The sequence below is a fragment of the Callorhinus ursinus genome, unplaced genomic scaffold, assembly GCF_003265705.2.
Source record: "Callorhinus ursinus isolate GAN/ISIS: 27379988/994484 unplaced genomic scaffold, GSC_fseal_2.0 scaffold4, whole genome shotgun sequence".
Classification (NCBI taxonomy): domain Eukaryota; kingdom Metazoa; phylum Chordata; class Mammalia; order Carnivora; family Otariidae; genus Callorhinus; species Callorhinus ursinus.
In genome coordinates this window covers 54,817,360-54,837,133 of record NW_027397066.1, presented here as the reverse complement: position 1 = coordinate 54,837,133, position 19,774 = coordinate 54,817,360, and the positions used below count along the sequence as shown (strand labels likewise).

Genomic DNA, 19,774 nt, shown 5'->3' with positions numbered 1-19,774 from the left:
AAGAATATGATCAGGCTGGTGAATAGAGCCACACACTAGATTTTGGGTGTATTTTGGTCTGTAAGAAGAAACTGCCTCCCAAAATTTTAAAGAAAGAAAAACTTATATATGTACAAAAATAAGGGTAAATACGATGAAGGGAAGGAATATGACTGTAAAGATGAAAATTATGAAAGATTTTATAAAAGGAATTGATAAGAAGTTGGTTGAAAAAAGAAAAGAAAAAAATTTTTAAAAAACAAACAAAAATGAAGAGAATGTGATCAGGCAGGAGACTAGAACAAAGCCATATACTAGAGATTTAGGGTATATTTTGGTCTGTTAGAAGAACCTGTATCCCAAAATTTTAAAGAGAGAAAAACATATATATATCAAAAATAAAGTTAACTACAATGAAGGGATAGAATATGACTCTGAAAATGAAAATTTAAAAAGATTTTTAAAAAAAGAATTGATAAGATGTTTGAAAAAAGGGGGAAAATTTCAAAAAAGTAGAAAAAGAAAAAAATTAACTTTGAAAGACTAAAGAATCAGGGGGGAAAAGACATGAATTCTATGTGCTGTATTCCCCTAGTGCTGAAATTTTGCAGTTCTCATTGATCGGTAAACATGGTCTTGGCTGGCTGTTCTTGATGATCTTCTGGGGGAGGGGCCTGTTGCAGTGATGCTCAAATGTCTTTGCTGGAGGCAGAATTGCACTGCCCTTGCCAGGGGCCACGCTAAGTAATCTGCTCAGGTTTGCTCTCAGTAGCTTTTGTTCCCTGAAAACTTTAGAGGATGAGAATGAAAATGGAAGCCTCCCAATCTCCAATCTCCCTGGAGGAGCCGAGAACTCAGGGCCCCACTCGTCAGTTAGCCCCCAGAGAAAAGCAGTCAATCACTCCTGCCTCCCCTGTCTCCAGCCACACTCCGTGATCACCTGGCCTGTGATCCAGCGTTTCTATCTCTGGCACACTACCCCATTTGGAGTCTCCAAACTCAGCAGATTCCTGTGGTGTGCTCAATGCTGCTCCTCCCAGAGGAGGAAGGGGAGTCTCCCAAGATATGCTGCTTGTTGGGTCCCTGCTGGAGGAGCAGTGGCCTGACTGTGCTGCGGATAACGGTTTATGGCAACCTCGAGCTGAGAGCCCACTCCTTGGTTCCATCTCTGCAGCTGGCTTCCCCGCTCTGATACCTGGGATCTCTGCCGCACTCAGGCACCCCCGGTCTTTCTGTGGCCCCTAGGGTCCTGAGACCACACTGTCCTAGCGAGGATTCCACCCCCTGCTTAGCCAGTGGAGCATCCCTCAGCGGAGCAGACTTCTAAAAGTTCCGATTTTGTGCTCTGCTGCTCTATCACTTGCCAGTAGCCAGCTGAGGAGGCCCCCTCCCCCGCCGTCTATCCTCCCGAATATCGCCTCGGATTCACTTCTCCGCAGGGCCTACATTCCAGAAAGTGGTCGATTTTCTGTTCCTAGAATTGCTATTATTCTTTTCTTCAGTCTCCTGTTGAGTTTGTAAGTGTTCAGAATTGTTTGATGCCTATCTAGCTGAATTCCTGTGACCAGATGAAATTTAGGTCTCCTACTCCTCTGCCATCTTGCTCCCCCTCCAATATTTTTTTAATTCCTGAAAGATGTTTGGGAAATGCTTTCTCAACACATCCCTAACTCTCTTCCCTTGGCAGTAAGGAGATTTAACCCTTTGGTTTGGCCAACTGGTGGAAGAAACTGTAAGTGTTCACCTGATTTTAATTTATGTGACAACAGAGAGTTAGGTTTGTTAATCAGCAAATATCCAGTGCCTATAATGGTGCTGGGCTTACAGTAGGTGCTCAATAAGAACCTGTTGAATGAATTACGTGTGACAGAGGATTAGATCCATTTTATATAATCCTAAGGAAATATAACTAGTGTAATAGAGGTAAAGTTTAAGAATGCATTCCTAAAAACCATCTTTAGGTTACTGAAAGGTGAGAGGAGCTTCCTCAAAGAAGTTAGGAAGGAAGGATTTTAAGAACAGGTTGGGCTTGAGGAGTAATATGATAAAGGGGAGTTTAGCATTGGTAAATGAAGTAGATTAATGATAAATCATATTTAACTATGAATTCTAAGAATCTATATGTTCTTGGGTAAAAATCAAGAAAGGAGTCTTCAGGATCGCCTGGGTGGCTCAGTTGTTAAGTGTCTGCCTTCGGCTCAGGTCATGATCCGAGGGTCCTGGGATCGAGCCCCACATCGGGCTCCCTGCTCGGCAGGTTGCCTGCTTCTCTCTCTCCCACTCCCGCTGCTTGTCTTCTCTCTTTCACTGTGTCTCTCTCTGTTAAATAAATAAAATCTTAAAAAAAAAAGGAGTCTTCATATCCCTACTCCCATACTTAATACATTTGTATCTGCAACCAGTTTCAGAGGAAGCAGGTCTCTTTATCAAGACTATCTTCTACAGATCCCAGCTTTGCCTACCTTTTCTGAGGCCCTGTGAGAGAAAGGGAGTAAATGGCTCAAGTCTATGTCCATCACCTGTCTGCTGATTCCTTACAAGTCAAAGCCTGCTCAGGAGTTTCCTATGTTGAAAAGACTATAGAGGTGCCACTTGAAAAAGGGTTCCTTAGGTGCATGACAGGTGAAGGCTGGAGAATTGAATGTGAGAGAGCTGGTCAGAGGCTGTGTGACAGATCCGGCTGTAGAGGGCCCCATCATGGGGAATCTTCAGGGTTATGTTAAAGAGTTTGTATGTCAATGTGAAATTTAGCAGTTAATTCTTGTGAATGTCTCAGTGAGGAGATTACATACTGGTAGAGTTCCATATATCCTCTCCATTCCAGAACAGCTCTGTGTTTAATCAGTGTTATACAGGAGAGTTCCATGTAAGCATTAATTTGAGAAAGAGGTCTCAGCCCCTTCAAAATATTTCTTTCCTCTGCTCAGGCTAAACACGGTGGAATCCTCCTTAACTCTCTTTCACATTCTGCACCAATTCATCAGCAAAGTCTATCAGAAAGGCCTTCAAAATATATTCTGAATCCAGTGATATATTTTGATATCCTCACTGCTAACATCTAGTTCAAGCCACTATCATCTCCCACCTGAACGTCTGCAGTGGTCCCCTAACCAGTTTACTTACTTTTACCCTTCATGCTACCTTCTCCCTCTGCCACAGTCTATTCTCCACAGAGTGATCCTTTTAAAAAGACCATCCATCCCACGGATCAAAACTCTATAACAGTTTCCCTTGTCACTCAGGGTAGCATAAAGGAGTCCTTATGGTGGCTCACTAGGTTATGAACAGTTATGTGACTCTCCCTGACCTCGGCTTCTCTCTTCTGCTTGGTGCCTACATGCTGGTCACATTGACCTTCTCACTCTCCTGTCAATATACCAGATCTGTTCCCACTTCGGGACACTAGTACTTACTGTTCCCTTTGTTTATACTACTTTTCCCTCAGACAGTCGCATGACTCCATCCTTCACTTTGTTGTGTCTGCTTGGATGTCATCTTTGCAGAGAGGCTCCTCTGATCACCTAAATCCCACCCACCACCATTCTTTCTCTATTCTCTTACTGGACACTTTACATTTATATATAGATTATGTTTTGTTCACGGTCTGTCTTCCTCCCCAGGAGACGTGAGGGCAGAGAATATGTCTTTGGTCCTGCTATATCCCTACCACCTAAAATAGTGCCTGAAACAAGTAGATGCTCAATGAACATATGTTGACTGAATGAATGAAATCAAAGGTGTCTTATTAACAGTGTGTTTGACAATCATAATAACCATAAAATCTTTTTCAGGCAGAAGATGTGATCGTTTTAATGCAATATTTTAGTTATCCAGAAAGTAAAAGATTTTGAAGAGCCTTGTGTATTTTTGAAGAACACACAAAAACTATGGAAATGTTTCCCATATTTGTAAGAATTAAATTACCAAATATTATTGTTCATGTAGCTGCTTTCACAGAGGTGGAGCTGACCTTGCTAATATTATAGCATGGGAGGAGGTTGCCTTTGGATGCTTAGATAATGGCAATCATGATTTTGAAGATAAGCTATAAGGGGGATAGATCTTACACTGGATCTAGAAATCATAGGTCTAAAAAATTTTTTAAAGGAAGTTTTGGAAAGCCCATGAAATTATCACCAATATCCTAGAATGTCTTACATGTTTTTATATTCTATTTCATTATGTAAATAGGATTTAATGGGATTAACATACCCATCCCCCTGCAATGTATAGCATTATTACACATTACAGCAAAGGAGCAGGGTGCTATCTGATTTCTGCCCACACTCTGAAACTTTGCCCTTCTCCATTACCTGACAAACCAGTCATGTCTAGCTGATAGAGAACCCGATTTTGATGACTAACTCATTCTTGAAAGTCCCCTCGTTTCCCACCACATTGCTAGTTCTTTCTGTTGCTCTAGTCATTTACCATCACATTTTTTAGGATATGCTTTCATGTGCCTTTTGGACAAAACCAAGGGCATTTCTTGCCAGAATCCTTTCATTTGTGTTCCTAGTCTTTAAAATTCTTACCAAGTCTAAAGCGAATTTTGCCTCATCATGAAAATATGTGTCATCACTACTTAAACAACTGTATTATTGATTGATTGATTGTAATTTTTTACTTAAGTATAGTTGACATACAGTGTTACAGTAATTTCAGGTATACAATATAGTGAGTCAACTTCTCTATATGTCATGCTGTGCTCACCACAAGTGTAGCTACCATCTGTCACCATGAAACACTGTTACAACAGTATCATTGACTATATTCCCAATGCAGTGCCTTTTATGCCCATGACTTACTTATTCCATAACTTGAAGCCTATATCTCCCACTCCCCTTAACCCATTTTGCAACAACACAATGAGCTCCTCTCTTTTACTACCCACTATTTTGCCAATGTTTTGATTCACATTTTCTAGTATTGCCAAGTCTTCACATAAAAAGAGATTTCCCAAAAAGAACTGCACCACTCTCAACTGAACTAAATTAGACTGTTTAAGTCATTAAAATGGTTTTCCAAAATCTCTTAAGCTCTTCTTACTTCTCATCTTCTATCCAAAATGCATGAATTGTTTTCTTTTGTTGATTTTATCAATTTTTTGAGTGGTGGTGAAAAATACTACTCAATGGTGAGTTTTCTCTGACTTCCAAATAAATTCTGTGGTCATATTCCTGTTTAAAAAGGTGCTTTTATGATAATGAGAAGTTGTTCTGCTTGCAAGCAAGAAGCAAAGAGGAGTAGGTTGTATTTAACCACCATCACGGGCTAGGAACACCCTTGACCTTCAAGGGCCCTGATCAGTCGTCACATCTTCTAAGAATTCTTTCCTGTATGCCTTTCTGTCTCCTTTTAAACAACCTTTACTATTCAATCCTCCATGTTTACTTATCACTGTACTTGGTAAATCTGTTATTTTTCCTATGACACTGTACTGATTTTATTATTTTATATCTTTCTACTCTACCATAAGCTCCTTGAATACAAAGTGCATTTGTTTTCAAATTCTTGTATCCCCACTGCCAGGAATATATTAGGCACATAATAAAAGTTTCTTAAAGAGAATTGAATTAAGTATAGCAAAAGGACATATAGGAATCCTACTGACCAGATCATGCATCATGTGGCTCTGGGTATGTTCCAAATTCAGGACTAGTAGAGCTTTGTCTAGAAATACTTGACATATTGTACATCAATAAACTAAATGTCATTATTATGATAATGTGATAATGTAACTTTGGGACTTTTAACCATGAACTCAATAGTTACATAGTAAGACTATGGGAGAAAAAAAGTACTGGAAAAACTTCTAGTCTATGTGCAGTTCAGAGAACATAGATGATAAGTGAGTTTACAAGGCATAGACCAAGCTTTGCTTCTGCATCAACAAATAAAATACTATAGTATAAATAATAGAGACATTTCATTTATATACCTATTAGTTATTATTAAATGCCTATTACATATATATGTGTGTGTGTGTGTGTGTGTGTGTGTGTGTGTGACTTGAAAAGCAGATTACAATTAGTGATTAGAGAAGCTGAGAATTAGTCTATCAATGCTAACACCAATAGCAACACCAATGCTAAACCAACAAATAATTATTCAATAATAGCATAATTGCTTTCCAGTGATATAACCTTACAGAATCAAGCACACACACACATCAACTGTAATATGAAATCTAGAAATGGGAAAAGCAATGTCAGTGTATTTCAGTAATGAACTGGTTCAAATCCCAATTTCATAACTGAATTAACTGAAACAGATTAAAGTTTAAAAAGAGACAGGGTACTATACCAAAACACATGCTACAAAGTGTCTCAGATTAGTGGCTTAAGTCCAAGCAAAACGACAGGCAGAAAATAAATTCCAATTATGAATTTAAAAATTAACCCTTTTGCCATCTGACTTTTAATTAGTCCATCTCGATAATATCTAGTAGCAGTGTTTGGTGATTAAGGAAGTTTTACTCTCGTTTGGGGATACCTTTTATCATGTAAGTGTCCTCTTGTGACTGGTACAGTCCACCTGAACTGCATACACTTACATATATTTCTTTTTTTAAGAACGATTTTATTTATTTATTTGACAGAGAGGGAGGAAGGGAGGGAGAGAGAGAGCACAAGCAGGGGGAGTGGCAGGCAGAGGGAGAAACAGGCTCCCCACTAAGGGGGAGCCCTACGTGGGACTCAGTCCCAGGACCCTGGGATCATGACCTGAGCCAAAGGCAGATGCTTAACCAACTGAGCCACCCAGGTGCCCTGGCTTACATATATTTCAATTTAACTCTTTAAAAGGATACAAATGGATTAAATTTGAGAATTCTGGAATAAGAATAATTTAGACACAAATGAGCTATCTTCATTTTTATCATTTATTTATAATTCATTATTCCTTAATCTAGTCAAAAATACTATAATTTTTCCATATTTTATGGTTTTTTAACAGATTTGTTCCACTGATTCTCACATTAAGAGCAATAATCTAAAAGATATATGGAGGCTGAGGTCTGAGAGACTGGGAGATGTCTTAATCATACATTGTGCCTAACATAAAAGACACACATGCCATTTAATGTGCAAATATATAATAAAGATGGCCTACTTCTTTCTGAAAACTTCTACTTAAACTAGTTAGAACCTCAATTAATCTGTTATAAAAGCATTCATTTTAAGAAAAGTTCTGTAAAAGAAACCGGGGAAAAGCAACTCAATTTCAGTTGCTTAAATAAACTTCCTAAAAGTTCAAGACTGAACTCTCTGATAAATGTCACATGTCCAGTAGTCAGCCATTTTTGATATAATAATCTTAGAGCTTATTGCAACTAGTTATTTAGAGGAGGCAAGTTTTCTCACCTATTTATTTAGGTGTGATTACAGTGCTTATCATCAAAGAGCCTGCCTCTAAAAGAAGACATAACTCTGAGATTTAATTGTTAATCTACAAAAGTGGCATGTTGGAGGGGGGGTGTATTAGAGGTTGTGTTTGTTCTCTTCGTCAGAGCATTTGTAAGGCTGTCTGCAGAGAAAAGTATAAGATTGACTTTTTATGTACATCGTTTGGGTCTGGGATAATGCAGTTAGTCTGCTATATCTACCTAAGTTAAGTCATAAGAATGAAATCGCTGGGCTCTGGGGGTGGAAGAGTTGCTGGGGAGCTCTTTCAGAGCCATTCTCCATTTGCTACAAACTCGTGGGTCTTGTGAAGGTGAGCCTGGCTGGTTTTCAAAGTTAGACGTTTTGGGGACTCCTCTCTCAGGTTTTAAAAGTTGGGGCGCTCATTGTGGGATTCAAACCCTTCACTCCTCAGGGATAAGCTCTAGGTTTTGAGTTCCCTCCCCTTTGTGGCACCATGCCAGGGGTGGGGTTTATGGTGAGATTATATCTCAGCTTCTCCTACCCACTTCCATGAGGTTTCATTCTCACTTTCTGAAGTGCAGTAGTCGTTCAAGTAGTTTTCAGGTTTTTTCAGAGTTTATTGTTCCATATGTAGCTGTAGGTTCTATGTGCCAGTGAGAGAAAATAAGCTTAGGATCCTCCTGGGTTGCCATCTTGAACTGGAACCAACAGCTGTGTCTCAGAAATCTTTAGCTTTTGTATGCAAATGATTTTTCAGATCTAGGATCTAGACTGTGTCCCTTTCATTCATCATTCATTTACTCAAAAAGCAGCAACATTTATGTCAGGAATAAAAAAATCTTCTTTACCATGATGCAATGTTATCATGACTTAGTGTGTGTCTACAACCCCCCAAATTTGATAGAATTTGATTCTTGTCATTTCTTGCATCTTGAAGGGCTCAGGTAAAAACAACCAAATTGACAAAACTTAGGAAAAAAAGAAGTGAGAAAAAAATGCATGAACCAAAATATCCACAATCTAAATATCAAGAACACTTAATACCATAGATTTTGTATATGGAGACTTTAATTAGGGTGAGGAAGGAGATATTGTGTACGGGGATATTAATAAATTTGTTTATTCTGGGCTATGTGGTGCCAACCTTAACAGTTGCTTTTATTAGAGTCATGCAAACAGATGTCAGTGACACAGCTAAAATAAAATAAGTCAAAGAGAAAAGGGCATAAAACGGGTACTTTCCATCTGGCTCAGACCCAAGTGTAAGGACAGCACATTGGTCACTATTAACAACATTGATGTCTGAATTGAAATGACTGTCTTTTCCTTTCATCTTTCTCATCTTGCCAGAAGGCACAATCATTTACCTGGACATCAAAACAAGGGAGCCATTAATCCTTTCCTTATCCCACAACTAAGTAATCAGCCAACAAAAATCAAGAATTGGAGCTAAATCCATCTCCTCTCCACCCCACTGCTTCAGGCTTGGCTCAGGTCCTCACCATCCTCTCCATCTTTCTCCTGGATCTTCAAAATAACCTCTAAACTGGTCTTCCTGTCTGCACTCCTGCTCTAATCCTCATCCTGTGATTATTCTAAATTCTCAGTCTGATTAAAACTTTTATTGGCTCCCCATCTTCTGCAGAGTCAAGTTCAAACTTTTTACTTTGGGTTATGGGACTCCTCATGACCCAATCAGTCCACCAGCCTTAGCATATCCTCTTTCTAGTACAGCAGTGCCGAGAAAACATGCAATCATGCACATACTTTGGACACCATAAATTCTTTGAGGGCAAAAGCAGTATTTTCACTCCCAGTATTAACTCTAGTAGCACCCCCCACACCCCCTGTTTATTCGAGATTTTACTTTCTGTCTTTTCAGTTACCTATGGTCAACCTGAAGCAGATGATCCTCCTTCTGACTTGTCAGAAGGTAGTAGTAGCCTAATGCTAGTCACAGTGCTTATGTCATTCATCTCACATCATCTCATCACATAGGCGTTTTTCACCTTACATCATTACAAGAAGAATGAGCACAGCACAGTAAGGTATTTTGAAAGAGTGAGACCATATATACATAACTTTTATTATAGAATATTTTTATAATTGCTCTATTTTATTATTATTGTCAATCTCTTACTATGCCTTATTTATAAAATAAACTTTATCATAGATATGTATGTATAGAAAAAAACATAGGGTTTGGCACTATTCACAATTCCAGGCATCCACTGGGGTTTTCAGAACATATCCCAGGTGAAAAAAAAGGGGACCACTGTATTAGTAATGAATACCGTTTCACAACCTTAGCACCCCCCTTTTGTTGCACATGTTATTTTTTCTGTTCTTTTCTCCTTTTTTATGCCTGGAGAACTTTTAACACTCAAAGTTTAATCATGTCACCTTCTTGATAAAATATCCTGACACAGACCTCCAAAAAGTTAATTACTTTCTATTCTTGCACCAAGTTTTATTTTCTCACATTTCATACTATATATTAATTACTTATTTCCACATCTGTATCTTCTTGTAAAGAGTGAGTTTCTAACAGGCAAAGAGTATATCTTAAAATCTTTATATCTCTAGGCATCTAGAACTGCTCCTGAAATTGTTGTAATGTGGTAGGTACTATTCTAAGAACTTTCTATTATCTCATTTAATGAATAAAGTTTAAAATAAATATTATTAAATAAAATTAAAAATATAAAAACATAAAAGTATCTCACTTGCAAGATATTAAATATTGAATGTTATTCAAGGATTTGGAAAATAAAGTAAATAAATGCCAACTTTCAAGTTGGAAAATGATAATCTTAGTAACAAGATATTTTGAGTGGGGAGGTAATACATGAGTAGGGATAGGTAAAAGTCAAGTGGAAATAGTTTTCTTGGGGACTAGAGTCTTATCAAGTACAATTCACAATTTGTGATTTCCTTGGGAGGTGTTAAAAAATGCAAAAAAACATGATCAGGGTTTCGAAAGTAATGTTGCTACTTTTAAAAGAAATCATTAAGAAAAATTTTAAGGTCATTAAAAAAGTATTCATATTAATTTTTTAATTTTTAATCAAGTAGAATTGATGAGATTATTGTACAACTGTTGCTAGCAATGCCCTTATTAAAATATGAAAATTTTATTTAGAAATTACCTTTTTAGTAAGTAAGTCTTTGTGTTTCACCCTTCAAATTTCAAATTGCCAATATGTCAGACAAAATGCTGTAGGAAGATATTCTCACTTGAATGTCAACATCGGTAGAACTTTAACCAAAATTTATATTGTGATTGGGGTATTGGGAAAGCATATACAAATTAAAGCTTTGTGTTCTTTTCAAGATCTAAGTATCCTATTATTAGTTAGCAGTATAAACTATTTTCTTAGAGGAACATAACAAGTGGACATAAAGTGGAATCATAATGACTTTCTTATTGTCTTACTTTTTGTTTCTATTATCACAGACCAGTTGAATTTTCAGAAGCTGATTACCCACGGGCTGAATATCAAAGAAGACAGCAATTTTGGGATCCTATACGTGTAGCTCTTTTCACATTGGCAATTGTAGCAATCATAGGAATTGCAATTGGTATTGTTACTCATTTTGTTGTTGAGGGTAAGTATCCAGGTCACATTTCTATTGCTTAAGTGTTCTATGACTTAATATCTTGAAATTCTCTCTTGTATAAAAAATGCTATTTGCATGATATTAAAATTTTAATTACTAATCTCTTATTGATGTTAACTTATTGTTTGCTCCAGTATTGAGTTCAGTGTTACATATTTCCAGCCAATGAAGCTTGCGATAAACATTATTACATGGATAGACACATCTAAAAGCGATAAGAGTTTTGGGGTGCCTGGGTGGCTCAGTCAGTTAAGCATCTGCCTTCCGGTTCAGGTCATGACCCTAGGATCAAGCTCCCTGTTCAGCTGGGAGTCTGCTTCTCCCTCTCCCTCTGCCCTTGCCCCTGCTAGTGTGCACTCTCTCTCTCTTGCCTTCTCTCTCAAATAAATAAAAATCTTTAAAAGCAATATAGTTTTAAAATGAGAAAGAAGAGTGAAAAGCTTAATCTTTAGAATAAAGACAAATCACATCATGTGCTGAGTTTCATATGACTTTTTTTTTCCAAAACCAGTATAAGGCAACTGCTTAAGCTATAGGCAATCAAATAATTTCCTTGCTTTGCTTCTGCATCTTCTCTATACAAATCTCCCCTCACTCCTGTTGGTGGAAGACTCCTAATCACTTTTGGTTTGGTGTTGCATAACTGGAATCACTATTTGCTCAAATAAACTCTTGAAAATGTAAATGTGCCCCAGTTGATTTATTTTAAAGATTTTATTTATTTGAGAGCAAAAGAGAGGGGGTCAGCATGAGTTGGGGGAGGGGAGGGCAGAGGGAGAGGGACAAGCAAACTCCCTGCTGAGCAGGGAGCCCTATCCCAGGACCCCGGGATCATGACCTGAGCTGAAGGCAGGCGCTTAACCAACCGAGCCACCCAGGTGCCCCAATTTAGTTGATCTTTTAACATCAGCAAATAGTTGATGGTTGAGGCCATCACTGTTAGGATCACCCAGAAAGGGTTATTTACATGAACAGGGCAAGGATAGAACAGTAGGTTGCTAAGGAAATAAGCAGAAATAAAAAGAGTTCTCCAAGGTCACTGAAAAGGTGTGTCCAGGGGAGAAAGAAAGTTAGAATATGGCTCCACAAAGCCTAAGATGGGGTTTCAGGGAATATGATTAAAGCTGCAAAACAATCAAGATTTAAAAAAAAAAAAAGAAAGGAAAAAAGGTAGCTATTCGATATTACGACTGTTGTCCTTGACAATGGAAGTTTCAGGGGTATGTCAAGAGTAGACTGCAGAGAATTGAGAAGTGAATAGGCAAAAAGTGGAAACAATAAAACAATAAATACTAATACTTATTAGTAGCATGGAAAAAACTGATAACCTCTTCAATATATCTTCATAATACAGCTTACCTAAGATATACCTATGTTACAATTCTTTGAGGAAACTGATAATTTTTACATGACTTTCAGCAATTGCTTTCAATACTTATTGTCCATATTGCATGTCCAATTGTATGAAAATTTTGATATGTATAAACACTGTAAAAGAGGTATTCTGAAAGTGTACTTGGAGGCCTGAATTTTCTATTTTAGCTGGATACAATGATAAAATTACAAAATATTTGAAAAATGTCCGCAATAACTTTGGTACCAAGAAGAAATAAACTGCACTATAGTAAACCTATTTCCTGGGGTTGGGGGGCAAAAAACATTATATTTAAGCATGAATCTTTTGTTTATGTTACCTTTCAGATGATAAGTCATTCTATTACCTTGCCTCTTTTAAAATCACAAATATAAAATACAAAGAAAATTATGGAATGAAAAGCTCAAAAGAGTTTATAGAAAGGAGTCATCAGATTGAGAGAATGGTAAGCTTAATAGAAATTTTAAAAGTTTATGAATGTGTTTTTCTGTTTCACTTTCAGTTTGGTTGCTATAAGAACCTAGCCTCTCCGAATGCCTCAATCTCTTCTTCTGTAAAATGTAGATAATATCTAAGCCATATGGTTGTGAGGAGTAAATAACTCAATATATGTAAAATATTTTGAATAATGTTATATACAATTAAACGCACATAGATTAGAGTAGGCTACGAATTAACAACTAAGAAAACTGTTGGTTGAAACAGACATTCTTCTGATTTTTAATTCTTGATTTTCTGTGCTGGTTCATTTTCCTTAAACTTTTTTAACATAAGAATATATGATTGCCATGTTTGCCTTATCATTTTATTTATTATGTTTTAAAAGCATGTAAAGCATCACATACAAAATGTGCATCTGCAATTTTTTTTTTTTTTTGAGAGAGAGAGAAAGAGGGAGTGAGGCAGGGAGGGACAGAGGGAGAGAGAGAATCTTTTTTTTTTTAAATATCTTATTTATTTATTTGAGAGAGAGAGAATGAGAGATAGAGAGCACGAGAGGGAAGAGGGTCAGAGGGAGAAGCAGACTCCCTGCGGAGGAGGGAGCCCCATGTGGGACTCGATCGCGGGACTCCAGGATCATGACCTGAGCTGAAGGCAGTCGCTTAACCAACTGAGCCACCCAGGCGCCTGGGAGAGAGAGAATCTTAAGCAGGCTTCATGCCCAGCACAGAGCCCAGTGAGGGCTGGATCTCCCCATCCTGAGATCATGACCTGAGCCAAAATCAAGAGAAAGACGCTTAACTGAATGAGCCACCCAGGTGCTCCCGTGTCTAAAATTTTTGATATCAGTCTCAAATCTAGTTATGCCTCTCATGGTTTCCCTTGAAAACTGCATTCATCAAGGCATTTCTAATTTCTAATTTTCAGAGTATGTTAGACAAGCTAAGTCTTTACCTGTCATAGCAGAAAGTCAAATAGTCTTCCATTTTTTGTCCCATGAAAAGCATGTCTGTGGAGACCATAGATTTGTTTAGTAAAACCCAGTACATTAGCCTAGAGTGTTCTCCTTAAAGCTTATGAGAGTTATTCTGGAACAGTGAAGTAATAGCTCTATAGAAAGAAGACTGAATTAGTATGATTATTTATGATTAGCTCAATTAAAAGATGACTTTAGCACTTCAACCCTTCACTCATCATACTTGTCTTTCTCTGGCATATTAACAATGTAGGAAAGTATTCATTTTATTTAGTTAATCTTTATATAGGTTGATTCTAAATATTGAAAACCAATGAATAGTATTTTCATTTCCATAGCTACTTAAATAGTGTTTGTCATTTAACAAAACAGTGCTTTTTACAATTGGGTTGCCACACGAGAATATTCCCAAAAGCAATTTTGAGTAGAACTCACTCATTTATTTTAAGTCCTCTACCATTTTACTATATCCTCAGATATGTCCAAAGTCTCACTATTTCTTTATTTCTTTAATTCTTTCTCAAAACTTTATGCTTTCTGCTTCAATTTGAACTGGTTGCTTTCTAGGTCCACTTCAGAGAGGTAACCTGGGTCCAGACAGGACTGCTCTAGTGTATGAGAGCCATTGCTTCTTGCATCTCATATTTTCCTTGATATGGTGGGTTATGTCCTCAAGCACCTTCCTTAAGAAAAAAAGTGCATGGGAGGTAACATTTCTGAATTATTTTATGTTGAAAAATCCTTTTACTACAGTCTACTCAAATGACAGTTTGAATGTAAACCTGTACATTGAAAAATCACTTCCCCTCAGACCATCTGAGGCCTTGCTTCATTTTTATTACTCTATCACTGCAGCTGATGAGAAATTGTGTTTCTTTTTAAGTAATCTATTCTTTTTCTAGAAACTTTTGTACTCTATTTTTGTTTTCTGAAATATCATAATGATATGTCTTGGTATTTGGTATTTTTTCTTTCATTCATTTTTGTTGGGATATCATTATGCTTTAGAAAGTGTGTAAAACATTTTAAAGTGAATATCCAAGAACCTACCATCAAATTTCAGAAATAGAACTTTACCAGTACCTCTGAGACCTCTATATGTTCTTTTTTCTCTCTTCTTCATAGTTAAAAACTGTTTTGAATTTGGATTTAATCACTCTGTGGTTTTATCACCGAGGTATGCACACTCAAATAGCATATTATGCAATTTTTCCTCTTTTGAAATTTATGTAAATATAATCATATCTTTCTGTGATTTCATTATTTCCCTCAACATTATGTCTTTGAGATATTCCCATTTTATGCATGTAACTATAGCTACATCATTTATTTTTCACTTCAGTGTAGAATGCCCTAGAAAGAATATACTGCTATTTATTAATTCATTCTAAGGTTGACAAATATTTCAGCTATTTTCACTTTTATAATTATGAACAATGCAGCTAATTAACATCCTTGCAGATTAGTGCATGCATTCCTAGTGCATGTGCAAGAGCCTCCCCAGGTCATAAACCAAGTAGATGGTTTGCTGGGTCATAGGTTTTGCTCAGACTCAACTTCAGCAGATTCTGATCAATGGTTTTCCGGGGGGTTTGTAGACATTTGACACCACCACCAACAGGGAGTGAATTCATGTTGCCCTACCTCTTCATCAAAATTTTCAACAAAATTGACTTTTGCCAAACTGGTATGTATGTATGTATAATAGTAACTCATTGTGAATTTAATTTGCATTTTCCCTATTATTAATAATGTTCATCAGTGGTTATCAACCATTAGTATTTTGTCCTTTATCAATAGCTACTCATGATTTTTTGCCCATTTCTTTTTTTCTTTTTCTTTTTACTTAACATACAGTTAATATGCCATTTCCTATTATATTTTTGTCTTTTAATTTATTCTTAGAAACGTTTTTTGGGAAATGAATCCTTCATTTTGGGAAATGAATCTTTTTCCATTTTGTGGCTTGGCTTTTCATTTTCTTTATAATATATTTAAATGAACAGTGTTCTAAATTTTAATATAGTTAAATACATCATTCTTTTCTATTATTATTAGTATTCTTTGTGTTTGTATAAGAAATCCTTTCTGATCCTGATACCACTGTCTTAAAAAAAATCGTTTTTCCTTTTTGCATTTAAGCCTTTTTTATTCTACATGGAATTGATATTTGCATATGTGTTTGACTTAAGGATTTAATTTCATTCTTCCCCCTATATGAATAAACATTTCTCTTAGCACCACTGATTGAGCAGTCCGTCTTTTCTTGGATGATCTACCATGCCATCTCTGCCACAAATCAAGTTTCCACGTGTGAATTGGGATGTTGCTGTGCTCTCTATTCTGTTCCATTGATCAGCTTGTTTTGCATTGTGTCAATATTACAATGTTTTAACCTCTATAGTTTGACAATAAGTGTTGATACCTGTTATATTAATTATCTAGTGTTGCTGTACCAAATTACCATAAACTAGTGGCTTAAAACAATAGAAATATATTCTCTCAGTTATGGAAGCCAGAAATCTGAAATCAAAGTATCAACAGTGCTGGCTCCCTTGGAAAGCACTAGGGAGGAATCTTTCTTTGCCTCTTTCAGCTTCTGGTAACTTCAGGCAGTCCTTGACATGCAGCTACATAGCTGCAATCTCTGTCTCCATCTTGACCTTTTCCTCTGTGTTTCTCCAGTACAATAAGGACATTAGATTATTAGACTAGAATCATTAGATTCAGGATGTTCCTGGATAACCCACATTGGTCTTATCTTGAGATCCTTAATGTAGAATCTGCAAAGACTCTGCCAAATAAGGTCACATTCACATATTCCCAGACAGACATATCTTTTTAGGGGGCCACCATTCAACCCAGTACACCTGAATTTGTCACCATCTTCTCCAGGTATGTCTTGGTTATTCTTGACCCTTTTCTTTTCCATATCAAGTAATACACACACACACACACACACACACACACACACACACCTTCATATTGGAATTTTTATTTAGCTTGCTTCAAATCTAGAGGTCTAGAGAAATAATTGACATCTTCATTTATTTATACATATTTACTGTATTTCAATAAAGCTTTAAAATGTTTTTGTTAAAGGTCTTGTGCATCTTTGGTTAGATTTAATATTAGAGGTTCTTTTTTGTCATTGTTAATTCGTATCTTTTTAAAGAACATTTTCTTACTGGTTTTTACTGGTATATAGAAATATGACTGGTTTTTGTAATCCCTTTTCATGTCCTTTCTTTTTTGTATTTGGTATTTCTAAGTGCTGAGTCTCTCCTAAAGTTTTTAAAGCAAGATAGACTTTCTTCTTGGCTGCTTTTCTGTGACTCATAGTCTGGTCCAGGGGTTCTCAATCAGGGACAGTTTTGTCTCCCAAAGGATATTTGGCAATTCCTGGAGACATTTTTTGGTTGTCACACTGGAAGGAGGAGTGCTCCTTGCATCTAGTATCTACTGGCCAGGAGTGCTGCAAAACACCCTACAAGTCACAAGATAGCTCCCTACAACAAAGACTTATCTGGTCCAAAATGTCAATACTGCTGAGGGTGAAAAATGCTGTTCCAGTATGTGACTTCCCTCATCTTACTTTATTAGTTATTTTTCCTTCATTTGTTGAGTTCAGGAAAAGCATTGAATCCGTCACCTACTAAAGAAATCTTTTTGGTTTTTGTCAGTGTTACAGATTTATCTCCATTTTCATATGTTTAACATAATTTTAATGGGTTTTCAAAAAAGGAGATATATAGTCAATCTGCCACTTTGGACAAAAGTCTCCTTATTTTGCATGTAATCAAAGTTTACCATTTCAAAATTAACAACTAGTTTTTAGAATCAAAACTAAATGTCCTTCCATAAGAATACCTCCAAATCCTTGAGTATTTTATTTTCCTTTCTCTTTACTGTATCTCATTCTACTTCAACTTTCCCAAAGGACAATGAATACAATTAAAATTTTATGCAATGTGGATTTGTGCATAATAAGCAAGCAGGAGTTTTCTGGTTATTTCCAATATCTTTTATGATGACAACAATTTATTGACCTTTTATTTTTTATCATCAGAGACTGTTAAGCTAATACCTTCTCAGAAATGTGAAAGGTTTTCTTATCTTGTTTAACTGCAATTTTTTTCTTTGTCTTTCACTTTCCTTTTATGAAGCCAGTTTCCTTACTTCCCCTGTCCCCACCCACCCTTGGGGCAAACTTTACTGTGCCCATGGGCAGCTCCAAGAGGAGGTCAACACTGTGGGGCAAGGAAGTAGAGAGCAGAGTAGAGAAGGGGGACAGGAGTTAGGGCAGGCCCTGTGTGGGGTGTAGGGCTCCTGCATGCCTCTGGGATCTGAGCCTAAAAGGCTTTGATAGAGTCTGGTGAATGCCTCAGGGGAAATGGTATTTCCTGGCTAGTTTTAGGTTGATGTATGTGACCTTCATCTCCTTGGCCTCAGGGTTCTGCACAACTTTGAATCACTCCCCTTTGGTGCTCACTACCTCGTTGTTGATGTATTGGATCAGCTTCTTAAGGGCCTCCCTGGGAGCTATGGGCTGGTAAATCTTCTGATCCTTTGTGCTATCCACCATCATGTACTTCTGCAGGTTGAAGGACTTCAGTTCATCCTTTTGAGGGCCTCTGAAGCATCTGGGCAGGTCCTGGTTGGGGCCATTCCAAGTTGGAGGTCCCTCCTCCTTCCCTTCTACTGGCATCTGCACAACTTCTTCCAAGTCTCCCTGAGCTTTGGTCAGCACCCTGGGCCTGCTCCACTGAACAGGGAGGGAGCACCTCCAAGAGTACATGCTCCCCTAGCAGCTCCTCCTCAGCACCTCATCCTGGGTGTCTCCAGCAGCTGCATGTAGGAGAAGCCCTGGTCTCTTCTTTGAGGTTTTCAGGCCACTGCAGGGGCTATGTGGAGATGGGCATTAGACCTTGGATTTCAGAGCTCTGAGTTTGCAGGTTCTCTTCTTTCCTGGCACCACTCAACTGCCCTAAGAGCTTCTACATCATATCCCCTATCGTACCCCCTTGGAATGTGAGCAAAGCCAGGCACATAGGCCATCATCCTCTCGGTGAAGTCCTCCATATCAAAGGAGGATGAATTTCACTTCTTCCATTCTGATTTGGATGGCTTTTGTTTTTCTTACCTGATTGCTCTGGCTGAGATTTTTAGCACTGGATTGAATAGGAGTGTTGAGAATGGGCATCTTTGTCTTGTTTCTGATTAAAGGAAAAGTTTTCAGCTTTTTACCATTGAGTATGTTAACTGTGGACTTGTCATATATGGCCTTTACTATGTTAAGGTACATGCCTAATTTTTTAAGAGTTTTTAATCATGAAAGGATGTTGGATTTTATCAAATGCTTCTGTCCCCATTAAGATGATCATGTGATTTTTATTCTTCATTCTGTCAATGTGGTGTATTACATTTATCAATGTACTTATGTTGAATCATCCTTGTGTTCCAGGGATAAATCTCACTTGATCATGGTGTATGATCCTTTTATGTGCTGTTGAATTTGGTTCGTTAGGATTTTGTTTGATTTTTGCATCTATATTTTATCAGGAATATTGACCTGTACTTTTCTTGTAGTCTCCTTATCTGGCTCTGGTATCAGGGGAATGCTGGCCTCATAAAATGAGTTTAGAAGTATTTCTTCCTCTTCAATTTTTTGGAAGAGTTTGAGATGATTGAATTCAAGAATTCAACAATTCAAGAAATGTTTGGTAGGGTTCCCCAGTAAAGTCATCTGGTCCTGGACTTTCCTTTGTTGCAAGATTATTGATTATTGGTTTAATTTCCTTTCTGTTATCGGTCTCTTCAGATTTCTTGTATCTTCATGGCTTAGTTTTGGTAGATTGCATGTTTCTAGGAATGTACCCATTTGCTCTGTAAATTCACTTAATAAATGGGACAGTTTGAGTGAGTAGAAAGTAGCAGAAACCCAATGAACAAGTCAAAGGTAGGAAAAAAGGAAGGAAGGAAGGAAGGAAGGAAGGAAGGAAGGAAGGAAGGAAG

The 19,774-nt window shown here is 37.3% G+C and overlaps 1 protein-coding gene and 1 pseudogene across 1 annotated transcript in view; one reads left to right on the top strand and one right to left on the bottom strand.

Moving 5' to 3' along the window:
- Positions 1-19,774, top strand: part of LOC112836037 (transmembrane protease serine 11F) — a 111,780-nt gene that overhangs the window by 69,735 nt on the left and 22,271 nt on the right. Inside the window, exons 2-3 of the mRNA XM_073891254.1 lie at positions 10,804-10,955; positions 12,669-12,787. Of these exons, the coding sequence (XP_073747355.1) occupies positions 10,804-10,955; positions 12,669-12,787 (271 nt within the window). The remainder of the gene's footprint in view (positions 1-10,803; positions 10,956-12,668; positions 12,788-19,774) is intronic.
- On the bottom strand, positions 18,144-18,859 carry LOC112835830 (CUE domain-containing protein 2 pseudogene; annotated as a pseudogene).